Consider the following 15,581-nt stretch of genomic DNA (forward strand, 5'->3'; position numbering starts at 1 on the left):
ACATAGGAGGCATGGTATGGAAGAGAACACGTATTTTGTGTGCACTCAAGTGCCTATGTGTGTGTTGGGGCCTACATTCTCCCTGCCACAGCTTTCTAAGTTTATCTAGGTTGAGACTCACCATCTGTACGTCCACAATGAGGCCCACATGATATCTGTATGTTGAGTTTACTCTGTGTCTCTCTCTGTGTGTTTGTGTGTGTGCCACTGTTTCTGCACTCTAGGAGAACCAACCCGCATACAGGAAGATCCCAATGGTAAAACCTTCACTGTCAGCAGCTCGGTGACATTCCAGGTTACCCGGGAGGATGATGGGGCGAACATCGTGTGCTCTGTGAACCATGAATCTCTAAAGGGAGCTGACAGATCCACCTCTCAACGCATTGAAGTTTTATGTATGTCATGGGCTTGGGGATAAAGAAGGATGAGATATGAGATGAGGACCAGGGTAAAAGAATACAGGTGACTGTGTGTGAAACAACATGCACAGTTAAGTGGATAGGTAGAAAATGAAACAAGGACTGCCAGGACTAGGCCAGGGTTGACAAACTCTTTACAGAGGGCCCAGTAATGAATATTTTAGGCTTTGAGACTCATACTGTCTCTGTGTCAACTACTTAATTCTGCTGTTGCTGTAGGGACGCAGTCATAGACAATAGGTAAACAATGAGCTGGGCTGTGTTCCAGTAAAACTTTATTTACAAAAGCATGCAGGTGGCAGGATTTGGTCCAAGGGGATACCAACCCCTGGGCTAGGCCAGTGTAATATAGCCAGACTGCAAGCTGTGGTGGTAACTGTAGTAACTCAGGATTCCCAGGAAGTAGTTTCTAGTCTGCACTCCACCACTAACTAGCTGTGTGATATTCAGAAAATTACTTTACCCCACTGAGCCTGATTCTTTATTTGCTAAGTGAAAGCGATGAGCATGGGGATCACTACAACTTTATCTCGGTTTAACGTTCTATGATTTCAAGAAAATATGGGTGGTAGGAAAGCACAGTTTCCCTGGCATCGTTATTCCCAGATCTTTTCCTTACTGACTGCTCTTGTACTTGCCCCAGCTCCAGGTATTTTCGTGGGATTCTGACCTGAAATAGCCACTGTCACTTTCACTACTCCTAGCCCTTCCAAGGACATTCTCACCCTCTATGGAATTTGCCTTTAGTATGGTTAGGAGACTTCTGAGGAAGTGTGGAAATGGGAATTTCTCATCTGAGGAAATTCGGAAATTTGTAAAGAACAGCCTTTCTGGGTGGAGGAACCAAAGGGAAAAGAATCAGCTAAACTCCAACGGGAGAAGTTAGAGTTAGGAAATGGTGCATTCCCTGTCCTAACTTACCTAAAAGTTGGGCAGTTTTCGAAATAACCAAAGCCCTTCATCCTCTTCTTGTGGAATCAACTTAGGCCCAATTATTTTCCTAACTTCAGTGCTATTTAATAATATCTTAGACCCATTACTCAAACTTTAACCTGAGATAGGTTCAGAGTGGCATCGCTATTCATTTAGCAGACTCAGTCTGCAGGAAGACAATCCAGATTCTAGCCGCAGTGCTGCCGCTTACTAGCTGTGCTCCTTTGGCCAAGGCATTTCATTTTTCTGTGTCTCCTGCTTACTTCACTGAGTTACTGTGAGGATAAATAAAACAATGCACGTGAAAGAACTTTGTAAATGTCAAAGTTCTATATTCCTATAAGGTACTTCTCTAATTATCAGCTCCTAGTGTGAGGCCCTGGCCTGGAGCTTTTCCCCTGCCCCTTGGTTCCTGGCCAGAGCTAAAGCCTTGGTTCCCTGCCTGAGCCCCAAAGACTCCTCTGTTAGATACCAGACCATCTGGCAGTTACTTGCCAGGGACCCTTTTGGCCCAACTGTGATCAGCAGTCAGTCAACAAATGCTATACTTCAGGCACTGTGCTAGAGGTTTCTATGACTGTGGGGTCCCGGAACACCCATTCTTTCACCTGGCCTGATTCTCTGTGTCCCATTTGATTTGGCTGAAACACGTCCATTAACTGGTTGTTAAGGTTGGCTCTATCCTTAGGGGAAGCTCAGCCTCTTTATCTGTTGTTCTCGACCAGCATCTGGTTGTATTGTTCTGAGCGGCCATCTGGACCTAGCCTCCTAAGCAGCCCTTCGGCGTCAATGGCAGATGCCATTCTTCCTTCACAGAGCCCTTCTATATTGTGTCAGTGCCTTTTTGCAGCCAAAATATGACCCCGGTCTCTTGCTGTTTCAAAGCTCTCACTTCATGTTTGGACTGACCATTCAAAATGATGTTTTGTGTTCAAGCATTGCTTCTAGTTCTAAGCTCCCTTGCAGAGTGGAGAGAACTGATAAGTTGTGAGCTCAATACGTGGCAAGTTCAAGTTTATTTGTTCTGTAAAAAATATGTATTAGGTCCTTCCTATGTGCTAGGAAGTTTGCTAGGCACAGGCAAACCACTCATTTCCCTTCTCAGCTTTCTGTTAAGGCATCTCTTAGAGTCCCAACAAGGACAGACCTTCCAGAATCCTATCACACAAGGTTGCAAGAGAAGTTGCTCACATCTTCAATAGCAATAATGGTCCTCGTTCGTAAGAATTAGGAGAAGGAAGGTCTTTGTGGCTCTTCTTGGGCTGCGAAAACATTTAGAGGTAGAAGCTGTAGTGTGCAACTAAGCGAGGGAATCTCCTAAGCTGTGTGGGGAGGTTTTCATTGACACCATTTCCTTCTCCACAGACACACCGACTGCGATGATTAGGCCAGACCCTCCCCATCCTCGTGAGGGCCAGAAGCTGTTGCTACACTGTGAGGGTCGTGGCAATCCAGTGTAAGAAGATCCATTTCCTGGTCTCCTCCTTACTCTCCACATTGTCAGATTGTCTTCTTCACATAACAGCTCCTTCCTATCTCCTCTCTATTGTCTGACCTGAGCCTCTCATTTCCCTGACTGTCCAATAATGTCCGCCTGCAATTAGTTCTTCTGCAAAGCAGCACAAGTTGGAAGGGGCCACTCCCTAGCTCAGTCCCTGAGTTTCCTACAAAGGCCAAGTTAAAGTAAGATACAAGTCAGGAGGTCTCCAGCTTCCCCAGAACGAACCCCAAGAGGCCACCTGGAGTATAGCAGCTCCAATGTCTCTGGCCCTGATAATTTCTCCAGCCTCATCAAACAGTCCTTGACATCCTTGCTCCCAGTTATTTTTTTTTTTCTTTTAGCTCCCTGGCCTATGCTCTCCTGAGCTCTTCTGATTTGTCTGCCTCGACAGCCCCCAGCAGTACCTATGGGAGAAGGAGGGCAGTGTGCCACCCCTGAAGATGACCCAAGAGAGTGCCCTGATCTTCCCCTTCCTCAACAAGAGTGACAGCGGCACCTACGGCTGCACGGCCACCAGCAACATGGGCAGCTACAAAGCCTACTACACTCTCAACGTTAATGGTGAGCCCTCCTCAGTTCTCTTCCTCCAGAATCTCCTTTCCCTGTCCATCGTATTCCCTTTTAAAATACTTCGTGATAACATCCCCAAACTGTGACGGGTAGTGGAGTAAAGGAAAACCAGCCCACCACTGGGGTTCCTGAGGGCTTAGGTCCCAGGTCCACTCTAGAATATGAAATGGCCGCTTAGTGAAAAAACATTAAAAGGGTGGGCTCTCGTCTGCCTTTCTTTGGTAGTGGTGGCCTGGGTGACACCATCTTCCATCCCCTGCACTTGTCTGACAACAAGAACAATAATTCTGTGTCCAGAGGCCCCAAAGCCTGTCAAGTGCAGGCGCAGGTGCATTTCCTTCTCTAACTGGCTCTTCTCAGAGTTGCTTCTCCTAAGATTAGGTATTGGGTGTATGCAACTGCTGTCATTTTTTTTTCTGCCCACCTTAAGCACACTGTACTGGGTCTGGACAGAAAATAGAGAGAAGCTTGTACTATGCCAAGAGACAGAATCTTTCCTCAGATGCTGTATCTTCTAGAAGGACCAGGTGATGCTCCTTCTCTGAAGTTCTTCTCAAAGCTGTGACCACAAAACCCAGCTTCAGGACTTGTGGCAGGGTGGCACAGAGGCCCCTTTATGGAGAGTTGATGGGGGATTTTTTTGAAGATCCCAATGGCTGTGGGTCCCACCAGAAAGTCTTGTAAATCTTTTCTCAGAATAGGGGAAATGCATTTTCAGGGAACTGTCAGAGGCTCCCTTACTTGAAACACTCATTAAAACAGTTGGGGGGATAAAAGCCAGGCCTTCCAGCGATAAGAGGTTTGAGTTCTTGAGATCAGAATGTCTAGATGGGTGATTCCCACTCCAGGGGCAGACCTCAGCATGTGGGAGCTGCCTCAGCACAACAAGGCTATTGTAGGATGCCAAGAGCAAGGACAATGCACTGAGCTCCGGTCTCTGCCCCCAGATCTCTCCAGACCAATCTGATGATGATTGGCAGTGAGAGAAAGTTCTTGTGCCCTTGTGGTTGGTATCTTGCTGATCTCCCCTCTGCCCTGTGCTCAACAGCCAGGCAGAGGGAGTCCTGTTGAACTGCGTCTGTTTCCAGTGCTGACACCTGGTGGTAGAGGGAGCTACTGCATCTTCTTCCAGGAATATCCTTAAGTGGGCCTGACTGGAATGAAATTAAATGCTGTTCTACCTAGAGATGGGGGCCTGTAATTGAGGACCCCAGAGGTCGTTTGGCCATGGAAACCTGTGCTTTTCTAAGGAACTGCCATTTTCATAGCCTGTGGAATAAGTATCCAGGATTGATTTTCCATGTGGACTGTGTCTCACATACTCCCTGAGAGAGAGACAGCAGGTAAACTCACTGCTTCCTCCAAGTTACACCATCACCTCCACCCCAATCATATCATAGATTCCATGGACTCATCCTCTCCCTTCCTCCCAAGCAGGGCATAAAAAGCCAGAACACAAATGTTTTCTTTTCAAATAAGGCGTAGACAGGCAAGGAACTGAAACGCGAGCCCAGCCAAGCCTGAGGAGACATAAGGTAGGAAAGACAAAATATGTAAGGAGTCAATGAGGCATTAAGACTCAGGCTGAGTGCATAGAAAACAGCAGCTCTCCCGTGGGTGGGAGAGTTATGTCTATGGCTACCTCAGAACCGTGTGCTGGGCCCATGTGAGTCCTCAGATATTTGGGACTCCGGCTGTGCTGCTGCTGTCTTTGCCACACCCAGCCCAGTCTGTGCTGTTGATCCTCTACACAGGTTGTCAATCCTCTGCATAGGTTGCCATGGAGGACAGATGCTGTATATTCAGTGGCAGGGACATCCACTATCATGAGAGAAAGCACCTTTTCCTTTGCACAAACCTTTGGAGGGTGGCAAAGTGAAGACGGAGTCCCACGCGTCCTTCTCGGGAAAGACTAGAGGCCTGGGGTTTCACTAGAACACTAAACTCCCCTGCCACAAAGGAACAGTGTTCTTTACATAGGGGCCACAATCTATCATCTTTCATAAGGTGCTGTCAAAGTGCTTGATTCTTGGCTCTATCAGCTTTTACTGCTCCTTCCCTATCTGATCTTAGGGCAGTGGGTGAATAGGCTGAGAAGGCCCTTAGAGCTAGGGGAGCTGGCTCAGAATATCAAGCAGATAGGAGGGTAAGAGGCCATGGGAACAGAGAAGGAACACTCTCATAACCCATAAATTAAAAAGAAAAAGAGGGAGAAAAGAAAGAAGGAAATAAGGGCAGAGGGATGGAGGAAAGAAGGAAGAGAGGAAGGAAGGTAAAGAAGAGGGGGAGTGAGGGAGTCAGGGAGGGAGGGAGGGAGGGAGGAAGGAAGAAAGGAAGAAATGGAGGGAGAGAGGGAAGGAAGGAGAGGCATTAAAGCAATGATCTTTGACCGAGGTCAAGCTTCAGTGCCAACAACTCAATTTATATGACTAGGTATGGGCAGATTTATTTATTTATTCATTAATCCATCAATTTGTTTTAGCAAATACTATAATCCAGGCATGACATATAAGCACAAAATAAGGCATGACGAATGATGCTGCTCCATTTTCCTGATGTTGGTACCTGTTCCCTGCAGTGTAAGACTATTCATGTCCAAGTTGGAATGCTGTAAGATAAGGGCTCTCCCCAGGTCTAACTGTGTGTGTTGCCCTTTCCTCCAGACCCCAGTCCGGTGCCCTCCTCCTCCAGCACCTACCACGCCATCATCGGCGGGATCGTGGCTTTCATTGTCTTCCTGCTGCTCATCATGCTCATCTTCCTTGGACATTACTTGATCCGGCACAAAGGTCAGAAGCACGAGGAGAACATCAGCAGAACTTTGGAGGGGCAGGGAGACCAATCAGAGGCAGGCGTGAGGAGGAGCAGACAATGGAAAGGGCCTTCAGAGACTTGTCAGCCCTTTGGAGTGTTTAGGGAATGAAAAATGGAGCCAACCCTATCATTGCCAACCCTGTGATAACTGAGCACCACCAACCCCGCAGTGTAAAGCCTGATCACTTGGGGATCGTCCAAGTGAAATCAAACCTTCCCACTCAGTCAGCGGTTGCTCCCATGCTGCTCTACCTCCAGGTCTCCTGCTGCAAGACAGAGAGATCGTGAAACCACATCTCCATCTCATTGCTTCCTGCACTTTCTTACTTTCTGTCTGTTTAACCTCATTTTCTTCCTCTTTGATCTCATTGCCTTTCTTTCCTCTCCCACTTTTCTACCTTCTCTCTTATATCCATGCCTTCTCTCTACCCTCTTTTCACATTCCTTCCTCTCAGACTTCTTACTCTGCTATTAATTCTAGCCAGCAGCCTGACTCCATAGACAGGTCATACATAAGCCAGATCTCAATTGCTTTGCTCATGAAGCTGACACAGCAGCTCCCCCGTCACCAAGTTGCGTGCACACGCATGCGTACACACACACACACACACTTCTCTTTCTTGCTTTGTATTATAGATGAGATTCTGCTTAGGGGCAGGATTCATTATTCATGAAGGGTGTGGTCAGGTGAGGGATGTTGGAAGCAAAATGCGAATTAGGTAAGGTGGAGTAGAAGAGAGCTATTGGCAAGCCAAAAATGACTTGAGCAGTGTGTGAGTGGGTGGGTGAGAGAGTGGGCAGGGTGCACTCAGAGGTTGGGAAGCTGGTCCTGAGAGGAGAAGCCTCTGTCTCTACACAGGAACCTACCTGACACATGAGGCGAAAGGCTCCGACGATGCCCCAGATGCGGACACGGCCATCATCAATGCAGAAGGCGGGCAGTCGGGAGGGGACGACAAGAAGGAATATTTCATCTAGGGGCGCCTGCCCACTTCCTGCGCCCCCCCAGGGGCCCCGTGGGGACTGCTGGGGCTATCACCAACCTGGACTTGTACAGAGCGACCCCAGGGCCGCCCCTCCCGCTTGCTCCCCAGCCCACCCACCCCCCTGTACAGAATGTCTGCTTTGGGTGCGGTTTTGTACTCGGTTTGGAATGGGGAGGGAGGTGGGCGGGGGGGAGGGGAGGGTTGCCCTCAGCCCTTTCCGTGGCTTCTCTGCATTTGGGTTATTATTATTTTTGTAACAATCCCAAATCAAATCTGTCTCCAGGCTGGAGAGGCAGGAGCCCTGGGGTGAGAAAGGCAGAAAACAAACAAACAGACAAAACCCTGGAGTGTTAGGAGGAGAGTGAAGGTAGAGGGGTGAGGAAGGGTAAGGGGCAGGGCTGGTTTGGAGCTGGGGGCTCTCACCAACCCTCCTTTCAGCCTCTACAACAGAGCAGCTTCCCAGACTTCTCCAGGAACCCAGAAACGGGATGATTGTCGACAAAGGTTGGGAGTGGCTTTTCCTCTGGTAGCCATGCACCTGAGCATACAAACAAGGAGGCAGGTGCCACCCTGACACCCCTCTTCCATAGCAATGGGAAAGTGATGAGTAGGGGAGTCCTGAGGAGATGTGGCCTGCAGAAGACACGCAGCCATGCAAGGACCCAGGGGTTTAACCTGGGGAGGACGCAGGTCCCTGCAAGGAAGAGTAGATTTGGAGAGGAAGGAAATGAACAAAGCCGGTCCCTTTCCATAGGAACTGCCCTTGGAGATTGCAGAGGGTGGCTGCCCCTCCTTGCTCCAGCAGCTGTGGGAGAGGCACTGCTCTGGGGCCTGCACTGCCTCTGCTTCCCCTGCTGAGGGGCCCCTCACTCTTACCCAAGACTCTGGATTGTTGCATGGCAACCACTCCTCCCATGGCATTGCTCAGCAACTACTCCTCCCATCCTGGCCACCCTGTGCCCCCTTCCTGGTCCCAATGCCAGCCCTTAGTCCTTCCTCCCTCAGCAGCCAGGCAGACGTAACAACAAAACTACTAAAAGGAACTTCACTGCACTGAGCTGTTTCCTGCCCAGACTAAGGGAATAATGTGAACTGTGTGCACGTGTGTGTAGTGTGTATACTTGTGTGCATGTGTGCGTGTGTGTGCATGTGCGTGTGAGTGAGAGGCAGAGCGAGGGACTGAGGAGGAGGGCTAAGAGCCAGGGGTCCTGGGCAGGTGGACAGGGCTATGGGACATGTCGGGGAGGCTTTGGGAATGGGGTATTCCTAGTCAGGGTTCACACCTCACCTGGGATGTTGTTCCATGCTGGTATTTCCTCTGCCACCCCCAATGCCCATCCGTCTTGGAGAAAGGAGTCCCTGGGTGTGTGTTTGCCCAGCTGTCCATTCTCTCTCTCCCTGAAACCTGAAACACAGAGCATTCAGCCCTTCCCTGGATTTCCCTCCTCTGAGCCATGGAGTCAGTGCCACAGCCTTTGCTATGCACCTCTCAGGCCTCTCCTTGGCGTTGACCCTGGAACGACCTACCACCACCTATTTTTCCCATAGTCTGTACCCAGTGAGTTGAAGGCTGGATCCCCACCCTTCCTTTTGGTTTCCTGTCTTCCTTCTCATGGCCCCAGCTGGTTGCCATGGAGATGAGGTTCCTGGTCCTCCCTGTCCTGGCCGGACTGCCCCGCCTCAGATCCAGGATGCCCTTGGCATCGCTCCCACCCTCTGCCAGCTTTTCCTCCCTGCTCTGACAACGGGCATGCAAAAAGGGGCAGCTGCAATCTAGCAGGTCTGCCCACCCCCTTCAGTTCAGGTAATACCGTTTTGAATCTTCCCGCTGCTGGTTAGGGCCCTGGGCACCACAGGCAGCCCCTCACCTAAGCCAGGGCCTACTCCTCTTACTACAGCAAGGGGGCCCTGGGGCCCCAGGCCTGTCGAGCTTCTTGTCTCCCAGCACCCGCTTTTGGGAAAATGACTTTTCCTCTTCAAGCTGAACCACTCTGTCCATATTACACAGAAGCCATATTTGTATGGGGGGTGGGAGGGAGAGGGGCTCTTGTGCTGTGTGTGTCTGTCCAAGGTGGGGGGTGGGGAAGGGAGCAGGGAGGGAACCGTGTATCTTTATAATCTTTCTAACTCTCCTGTGCTAATCTCAGAGGGGCCACCCTCAATATATCTGGATTATCCGTGTCGTTCAGCTGCCTCCTTTCTGCTCCTCTTGCTGCTGCTGGGATGTGTGTATGTGAGGGTCTTCTTCCCATACCCCTTGCACGTGGTGCCTGGTGCCTCAAAAGGTGGTGTGTCCCTCTCCAGGCCACTTTCAAGGATATCTATGTACAGCAACAATATAAGTCTCCAAGGGAGAGAAGTGTGTTCACCTCCTTTTGCTAAGCCCTTCCTTTCCGGAGAGTGTCTTGGGGGGCGTCTGACTGCTTCCCCCCACCCTCTGCCAGGCATTGCTGGAGAATGTTGAGACGGCGATGGAGACACCATCAACCCCACCCTGGAGAGCATCACCAGACACCACCAGACCAAACTCACTTTCCAGCCCCTTCATGTTGAACCTGAAACTTGAGCTAGTATCTGGGGAGAAAAGGGGGAAATCTCTACGAGGTACCCATCCTTCTGCACCTTGGGTCTGAGGTGCTTGGCCCCTTAGGAAGCCCTACATGAATGGGACAGAAGGTCCTTAAAAACACTGGGGATGAAGCAGCCGATGCTGTTTTGGACAAATGAAACAGCGTCCCCTAACCAGCCCTTTCTATCTCATTGCGCTGACTTGGACACGCCATGGCTCAGCATTCCCAAAGTCCCCACTGTGTCTCCCCAACTGAGGAAATAAAAGCAGAGAGGGGTGATGAAGCAGTGAAGATCCTGGGGAAACAGCTGAGGAGGGGAGGCAGGGGGAAGAGGCCACTAAAAAGAAGTGAAATGGGCTTAGGAGAATCGGCCTGCCTGCAGGGTAGATGCTCTTTCTCTCTGCTGGCCACCTCTGCCCCTCAGTGAGAAACTTTACATATTGCTAAGATGCCTGACCAATGAAGCAGTTCCAGAGACTTTATGTCCCTCAGTAGAAATATGAATAGAGATCATCCTGTGGGCAATGGTCCCACTTTAAAATATGCTGTCCCATTGTCCCCTAGAGCCTACTTTGTCAGAATACCATGTATTCCACTTCGTATGCAAGAGGCATGCACCGAGCCTATAGGTGGCTAGGCATACACTCAATAGCTCCCTGAAATGGCTTCATTAGGCAGCCTCGACAGCCACCCCAGCCCTCCCACTCTCATACTGAAACACTCAGACCTAGAGATAGCCAGACACACCCAGACACCCGCCAAGCCCCTCACATACAGATATGTGCACACTGACACACAGCCAACGTACACAGAGATCAGCACACACAAAGAGCCCACGCCCACATGCATACATCCCTCAGGTGGGACGGATTCGACCACCACCACCTTTCCCCCAAACACATGGCTCTTGAACTGCCTTTCCTTGGATCAAGTTCAAGGGGATGGAGGAGCAGTGAGAGTCAGCCGCCCTTCCATTCCAATTTCCCAGCACCTCCCTTATCTCTGCTTCACAAGTCACCCAGCCCCCCTCTTTTCCTTCCTTGTGCTTGAAGAGTCTCTACTTGGTGGAAAACCCCCTGGTTTCTCAATCTCCCTTTCCACTTCGGTAAAATGCCCACTTTCTGGTCCCCACCTTTTTCCTGAGTGCAGTCCCGACCAGTCAAATCCAATCTCAAAACAGGAAGCCCCGAGGCCAGTGCCCCCCACAGACTTGAGGCTTGTGCAGGCAGTGGGCGTGGGGTAAGGCTTCCTGATGCCCCCTGTCCCTGCCCAGAACCTGATGGCCCTCATTAGTCCTTGGCTCTTATCTTGGAAGCACAGGCGCTGACAGCCGTCCCAGCCCTTCTGTCTGTGAACCAAACGGTGCCATGGGGAACTGTCTGCACCCGGTGAGTATGGGGCCAGGCCCCACAGTCCCTTACCCCTATGCCCCTCATTTCCCCTGCTGTTTGCTCCTCAGTCTTTATATCTCTTCTTTTCCTCCTCATCTTTTCTCTCTTCCCTCTTTTTCCTCTTCCTTTAAGGTATTTTTCCTTCTCTCCTTCCTATGCTAGTCTTCTAGCTCCCTCTTGTGTCCCTCCCTTTGCCTTTGAGTCAGTTCCATCTTGGTTCCTTGGTGCCTTCCCTTCTGACCTTGCACTGCTCCTCCAGCCCCAGCTGCCCTGGCTTCCCCAGGACTGTTCCTGCTCCGGATCTTCAGGCTCCTTGCTTTGTCCTTTTCCACTGTCCGTACTGGATCCGACTCCTGCAGAGACCTTGTTCTCCCACCTGACCTTCCTCTCTGTCCTCCCCTCCCACCTGCCCCTCAGTTCCTAGGGGACTCTTCCGGGATTACTCTGATGGCCTCCTCTGGGTATGTCCTCCAGGCGGAGCTCTCCCCCTCAACTCAGAACTCAAGTCAGCTGAACAGTGAAGATTTATGGAATTCTTCCTATTATGGAAATGATTCCTTCCCAGATGTAGACTACGATGCCAACCTGGAAGCAGCTGCCCCCTGCCACTCCTGTAACCTGCTGGATGACTCTGCACTGCCCTTCTTCATCCTCGTCAGTGTCCTGGGCATCCTAGCTAGCAGCACTGTCCTCTTCATGTTTTTCAGACCTCTCTTCCACTGGCAGCTCTGCCCTGGCTGGCCTGTCCTGGCGCAGCTGGCTGTGGGCAGTGCTCTCTTCAGCATTGTCATGCCCATCTTGGCACCAGGGCTAGGTAGCACCCGCAGCTCCGCCCTATGTAGCCTGGGCTACTGTGTCTGGTATGGTTCAGCCTTTGCCCAGGCTTTGCTGCTAGGGTGCCATGCCTCCCTGGGCCCCAAACTGGGTGCAGGCCAGGTCCCAGGCCTCACCCTGGGGCTCACTGTGGGCCTTTGGGGAGTGGCTGCCCTACTGACACTGCCTATCACCTTGGCCAGTGGAGCTTCTGGTGGACTCTGCACCCCGATATACAGCATGGAGCTGAAGGCTTTGCAGGCTACACACACTGTAGCCTGTCTTGCCATCTTTGTCTTGCTGCCATTGGGTTTGTTTGGAGCCAAGGGGCTGAAGAAGGCATTGGGTATGGGGCCAGGCCCCTGGATGAATATGTTGTGGGCCTGGTTTATTTTCTGGTGGCCTCATGGGGTGGTTCTGGGACTGGATTTCCTGGTGAGGTCCAAGCTGTTGCTGTTGTCAACATGTCTGGCCCAGCAGGCTCTGGATCTGCTGCTGAACCTGGCAGAAGCCTTGGCAATTTTGCACTGTGTGGCTACGCCCCTGCTCCTCGCCCTATTCTGCCACCAGGCCACCCGCACCCTCTTGCCCTCTCTGCCCCTCCCTGAAGGATGGTCTTCTCATCTGGACACCCTTGGAAGCAAATCCTAGTTCTCTTCCCACCTGTCAACCTGAATTAAAGTCTACACTGCCTTTGTGAAGCGGGTGGTTTCTTATTTTGTCTGGTGAGAAGGAGAATGAAGAAAGAGACATTTTTATGTCAGACTTTCTTGCCAGTGTCTGTTTCTATAGCTGGCCTGGGGAGAAGGTGAATGATGAATAAACATCGTCAGGGTACACAGATGTTCTCTTGAGGTGTGGGGTCACTGTCATCACAAGGGAGAAGAGGAGAGGAACCAGAGCATGAGGGGAGTTGTTAAACCAAAAAAACCCAGAAGGGATGGCTTAACTGGAAGAAAAGCTGTTCCAGGAAGCAAATGGAATAGGAACCAAAACTGAGAGATAAACAGGGAAGAGTGATGACAAAGCCCAGAGCAATACCACCTCCCCCTGTCCGACCTGCCCAGCCTCTCTCTGTCTTCTGTCTCCTCTCTGGCTTTGTTTAGTGATTAGGACGGTGGTGGGGAAGGTGAAAGAAGCATCCCAGGGAGTGTTATTCAGTTCAGGGAACATATTAAGATAATTTAAAAAGTCACTCCTGGGAGTCATCTCTCCCAGGTTACTCAGCATGACCTGAATGCGTGCACACGTGTGTGTGTGTGTGTGTGTGTGTGTGTGTGTACATCTGTTTCTCGATCTGTTAGAACCCACCTTTATGTTAGATGTATGCATGTAAAAACATACATCCACCCACGAGCTTGCATCTCTGTCAGCACCTGAACTGCACACACCTGTGTGTGTGCACTGACTTTTCTCAGGACCCAAACCCACACTCAATTCTGCACCCATCCCTGCTCACAGGATATAGAATCGGGATTTATGACTCACTCCTTACCCAAATGAGTTTTCTTTACCCTGGTTTTTAAGCCTAGTCTTTTCTGTGTAGGATGTGTGGAGGGAAGAAAAGATCAAGAAGTTGTGAAGGGTGGAGAAACTTGAAGGGGGAGGCCCTGATCTGATTCATCTTCTGCTTGGCATTCCCCGAATTTCCCTTTCAAATTCTCAGCTTTTGAAATAAGCCTTTATTTCCCACATACATCTTTCCTTCCATCTTCCATACAATACCCCAATCCCCTGGGCACCTCTTTCCCAAATATACCCCTGATTTTCTGGCTGCTTAATCATGACCTTTGAGATTTTTCTCAATCTCTACCTAGCCAAGTTTAGATGGCTGGAAGGACAGAAGCCCCTCCTCATTAGGGGCGCAGCTTTTACCACCAAGAACAAATTCACCCTCTACCTAAGAGGCTACAAAACAGTTAGTTGCTACCTCTAACCCAACTAAAGCCTGGGGAAACTTGAGCAGATACGTTATATCCGTTTGAATCCAATTACCATCTTTCCATTTTCCGAAGATATGGTGTACCTGGCTTCTTCACTAAAATGTTTCTGCTTGACTCTCTGGGCTTGGGAAAAGTAGGCGAGTGCGGGAGAGGTGCAGAGATGAGTTAGAATAGCTTAGGCAGGAGGGTGCAAAAGGCTTAGGGAATTTTCCTGGGTGGGTGCCACGACAAAGCCTCTAAATCTCCCACCTCCTGTCTCTTAGCAACCACCAGGTTAGCTCCTGATTGGTTCATCAAAAATTGAAAGGCGGGATTTCGGGACCGATTGAGACGCGGGAGACATTCTGAAACAGAAAAGAAAGGAAAGAAAATGAAGAGAAAGGAAATAATTTACAAACCTAAATTATGCTCACTAGAGTTCGTGAACCACAGTTCATGAATGTGTTCTAGTATTTCTTCCCCCTAATTTTTTTTCCAGGCTCCTCTCAATATCTCCCTCCCGTCCTTGACCACTCTTCCAATTCTACCAGATGTTGCTCTCCTCCCTTACAAGGTACTGATTTGGAAGCTGACCTAGTTGAGGGGGAGGAGAGGGCGTTTTTGACTCCCTGAATATTCCAGTGTCAACCTGATGCAAGGGAGGCTTAATTTAAGACCACTGGGCTTGTCCTATCTGCCCCCAACCCTATGCCTCCGGACAGAAATCCCTGGTCGGTCAGTCCAGTTAGAGAGAACCCCAGACTCCTGGGTAATAGCTTGGCAGCTCTCGTGGCTTTCACAAGGGAAAGGCGGCTGCAGAAGCCTAAAGCTGCTAAGAGGTTAGGGCGGGCTGGAGACAGTGTCCCACCCCCGCCCCATGCTACATCCTCCTCATCCCCTCCCCCACCGGGACTGCCCCAGGCCTTTTGGGCTGCCCTTTCCCTGCTATTACCTATGCAGCACGTGGAGAGCTCCTCCTTAAGTCTTACCCTGACCTCAGTCATTTCTTTAAAGCTTTCTTGGGGACCTGCCACCCCATGCATTTAACCCACCACATGCCATCAACCACTCTAAAATTGGTCTGAATCTGGCATCTTTTCTGCAACCCTTCAGGAATACAAATCCTGTCTCCTTAGAGCCCTTAAGAATTTAATCTTAGGGTTGGCAGGGACTTTAGCCGTATGAGATATTGGGCCTCCTGGCTAAAGAAAAAAATCCTCTCAGAAAGATGAGAGCCAGGGAAGCAAGCTCTTGAGAAAACACAGGACCCTGAGGAAGGTCAGTTTGCTTTGCTTTCTAAAGGAGAGAGATCTATTATTCAAGGGAAGTTTGAACATCACATTGACGCTCATAGTTCATTTATTCCAAGCTGAGATCCCTCCCTTAGGATTTAGAAAACAAATGCTTGGTCCTCACACCCTTTTTCCATTCCTATTTCCTTATCCCCCAACCCCATCACCACCTTCCTCCCTCAGAGGAATTCTGATTGAGAACTTCACTGGGATTTCAAACCCTATTCATTGCCAACTCTAATTGCCAGGGATTTGCATGAAAACCATCGTATGCTATCTAATTATTCTGACAACAGCAGCCCGCCGTCTGGGCACAAGGAGAATCGCAGTTTTAATTAACAATAATGCACCTTGCGGACGAATGCCACTG

General features: G+C 50.1%; 2 protein-coding genes and 1 long non-coding RNA gene across 6 annotated transcripts in view; 2 read left to right on the forward strand and 1 right to left on the reverse strand.

The window, feature by feature from the left end:
- The window catches only part of CADM3 (cell adhesion molecule 3), a 30,277-nt gene extending 22,328 nt beyond the window's left edge, over positions 1–7,949 (forward strand). For all 3 annotated transcript variants that reach the window (XM_011957177.1, XM_011957176.1, XM_011957175.1), the window contains 5 exons: positions 225–395; positions 2,718–2,808; positions 3,245–3,414; positions 6,087–6,212; positions 7,097–7,949. In XM_011957177.1, the coding sequence (XP_011812567.1) occupies positions 225–395; positions 2,718–2,808; positions 3,245–3,414; positions 6,087–6,212; positions 7,097–7,215 (677 nt within the window). In that variant the 3' untranslated portion in view covers positions 7,216–7,949. The remainder of the gene's footprint in view (positions 1–224; positions 396–2,717; positions 2,809–3,244; positions 3,415–6,086; positions 6,213–7,096) is intronic.
- LOC105522618 lies at positions 2,338–8,691 on the reverse strand. Its single transcript, XR_001003476.1, has 4 exons — positions 8,512–8,691; positions 7,105–7,917; positions 6,122–6,195; positions 2,338–4,577 (listed from the first exon to the last, which is right to left on the reverse strand). It is a non-coding gene; the product is annotated as an uncharacterized LOC105522618 (long non-coding RNA).
- A 2,161-nt stretch (positions 8,692–10,852) lies between these two features.
- Positions 10,853–12,698, forward strand: ACKR1 (atypical chemokine receptor 1 (Duffy blood group)). 2 transcript variants are annotated; one of them, XM_011957179.1, is made up of 2 exons: positions 10,853–11,181; positions 11,659–12,698. In XM_011957179.1, exons 1-2 carry the CDS (start codon positions 11,161–11,163, stop codon positions 12,646–12,648), a joined length of 1,011 nt encoding a protein of 336 aa, XP_011812569.1. In that variant the 5' UTR covers positions 10,853–11,160; the 3' UTR covers positions 12,649–12,698. The 2 variants fall into 2 exon arrangements, with proteins under 2 accessions (XP_011812569.1, XP_011812568.1); XM_011957178.1 differs by having other exon boundaries at positions 11,126–11,181; positions 11,609–12,698.
- Positions 12,699–15,581: the final 2,883 nt, after the last annotated feature.

This window comes from Colobus angolensis, unplaced genomic scaffold, assembly GCF_000951035.1.
Source record: "Colobus angolensis palliatus isolate OR3802 unplaced genomic scaffold, Cang.pa_1.0 Scaffold439, whole genome shotgun sequence".
Classification (NCBI taxonomy): Eukaryota; Metazoa; Chordata; class Mammalia; order Primates; family Cercopithecidae; genus Colobus; species Colobus angolensis.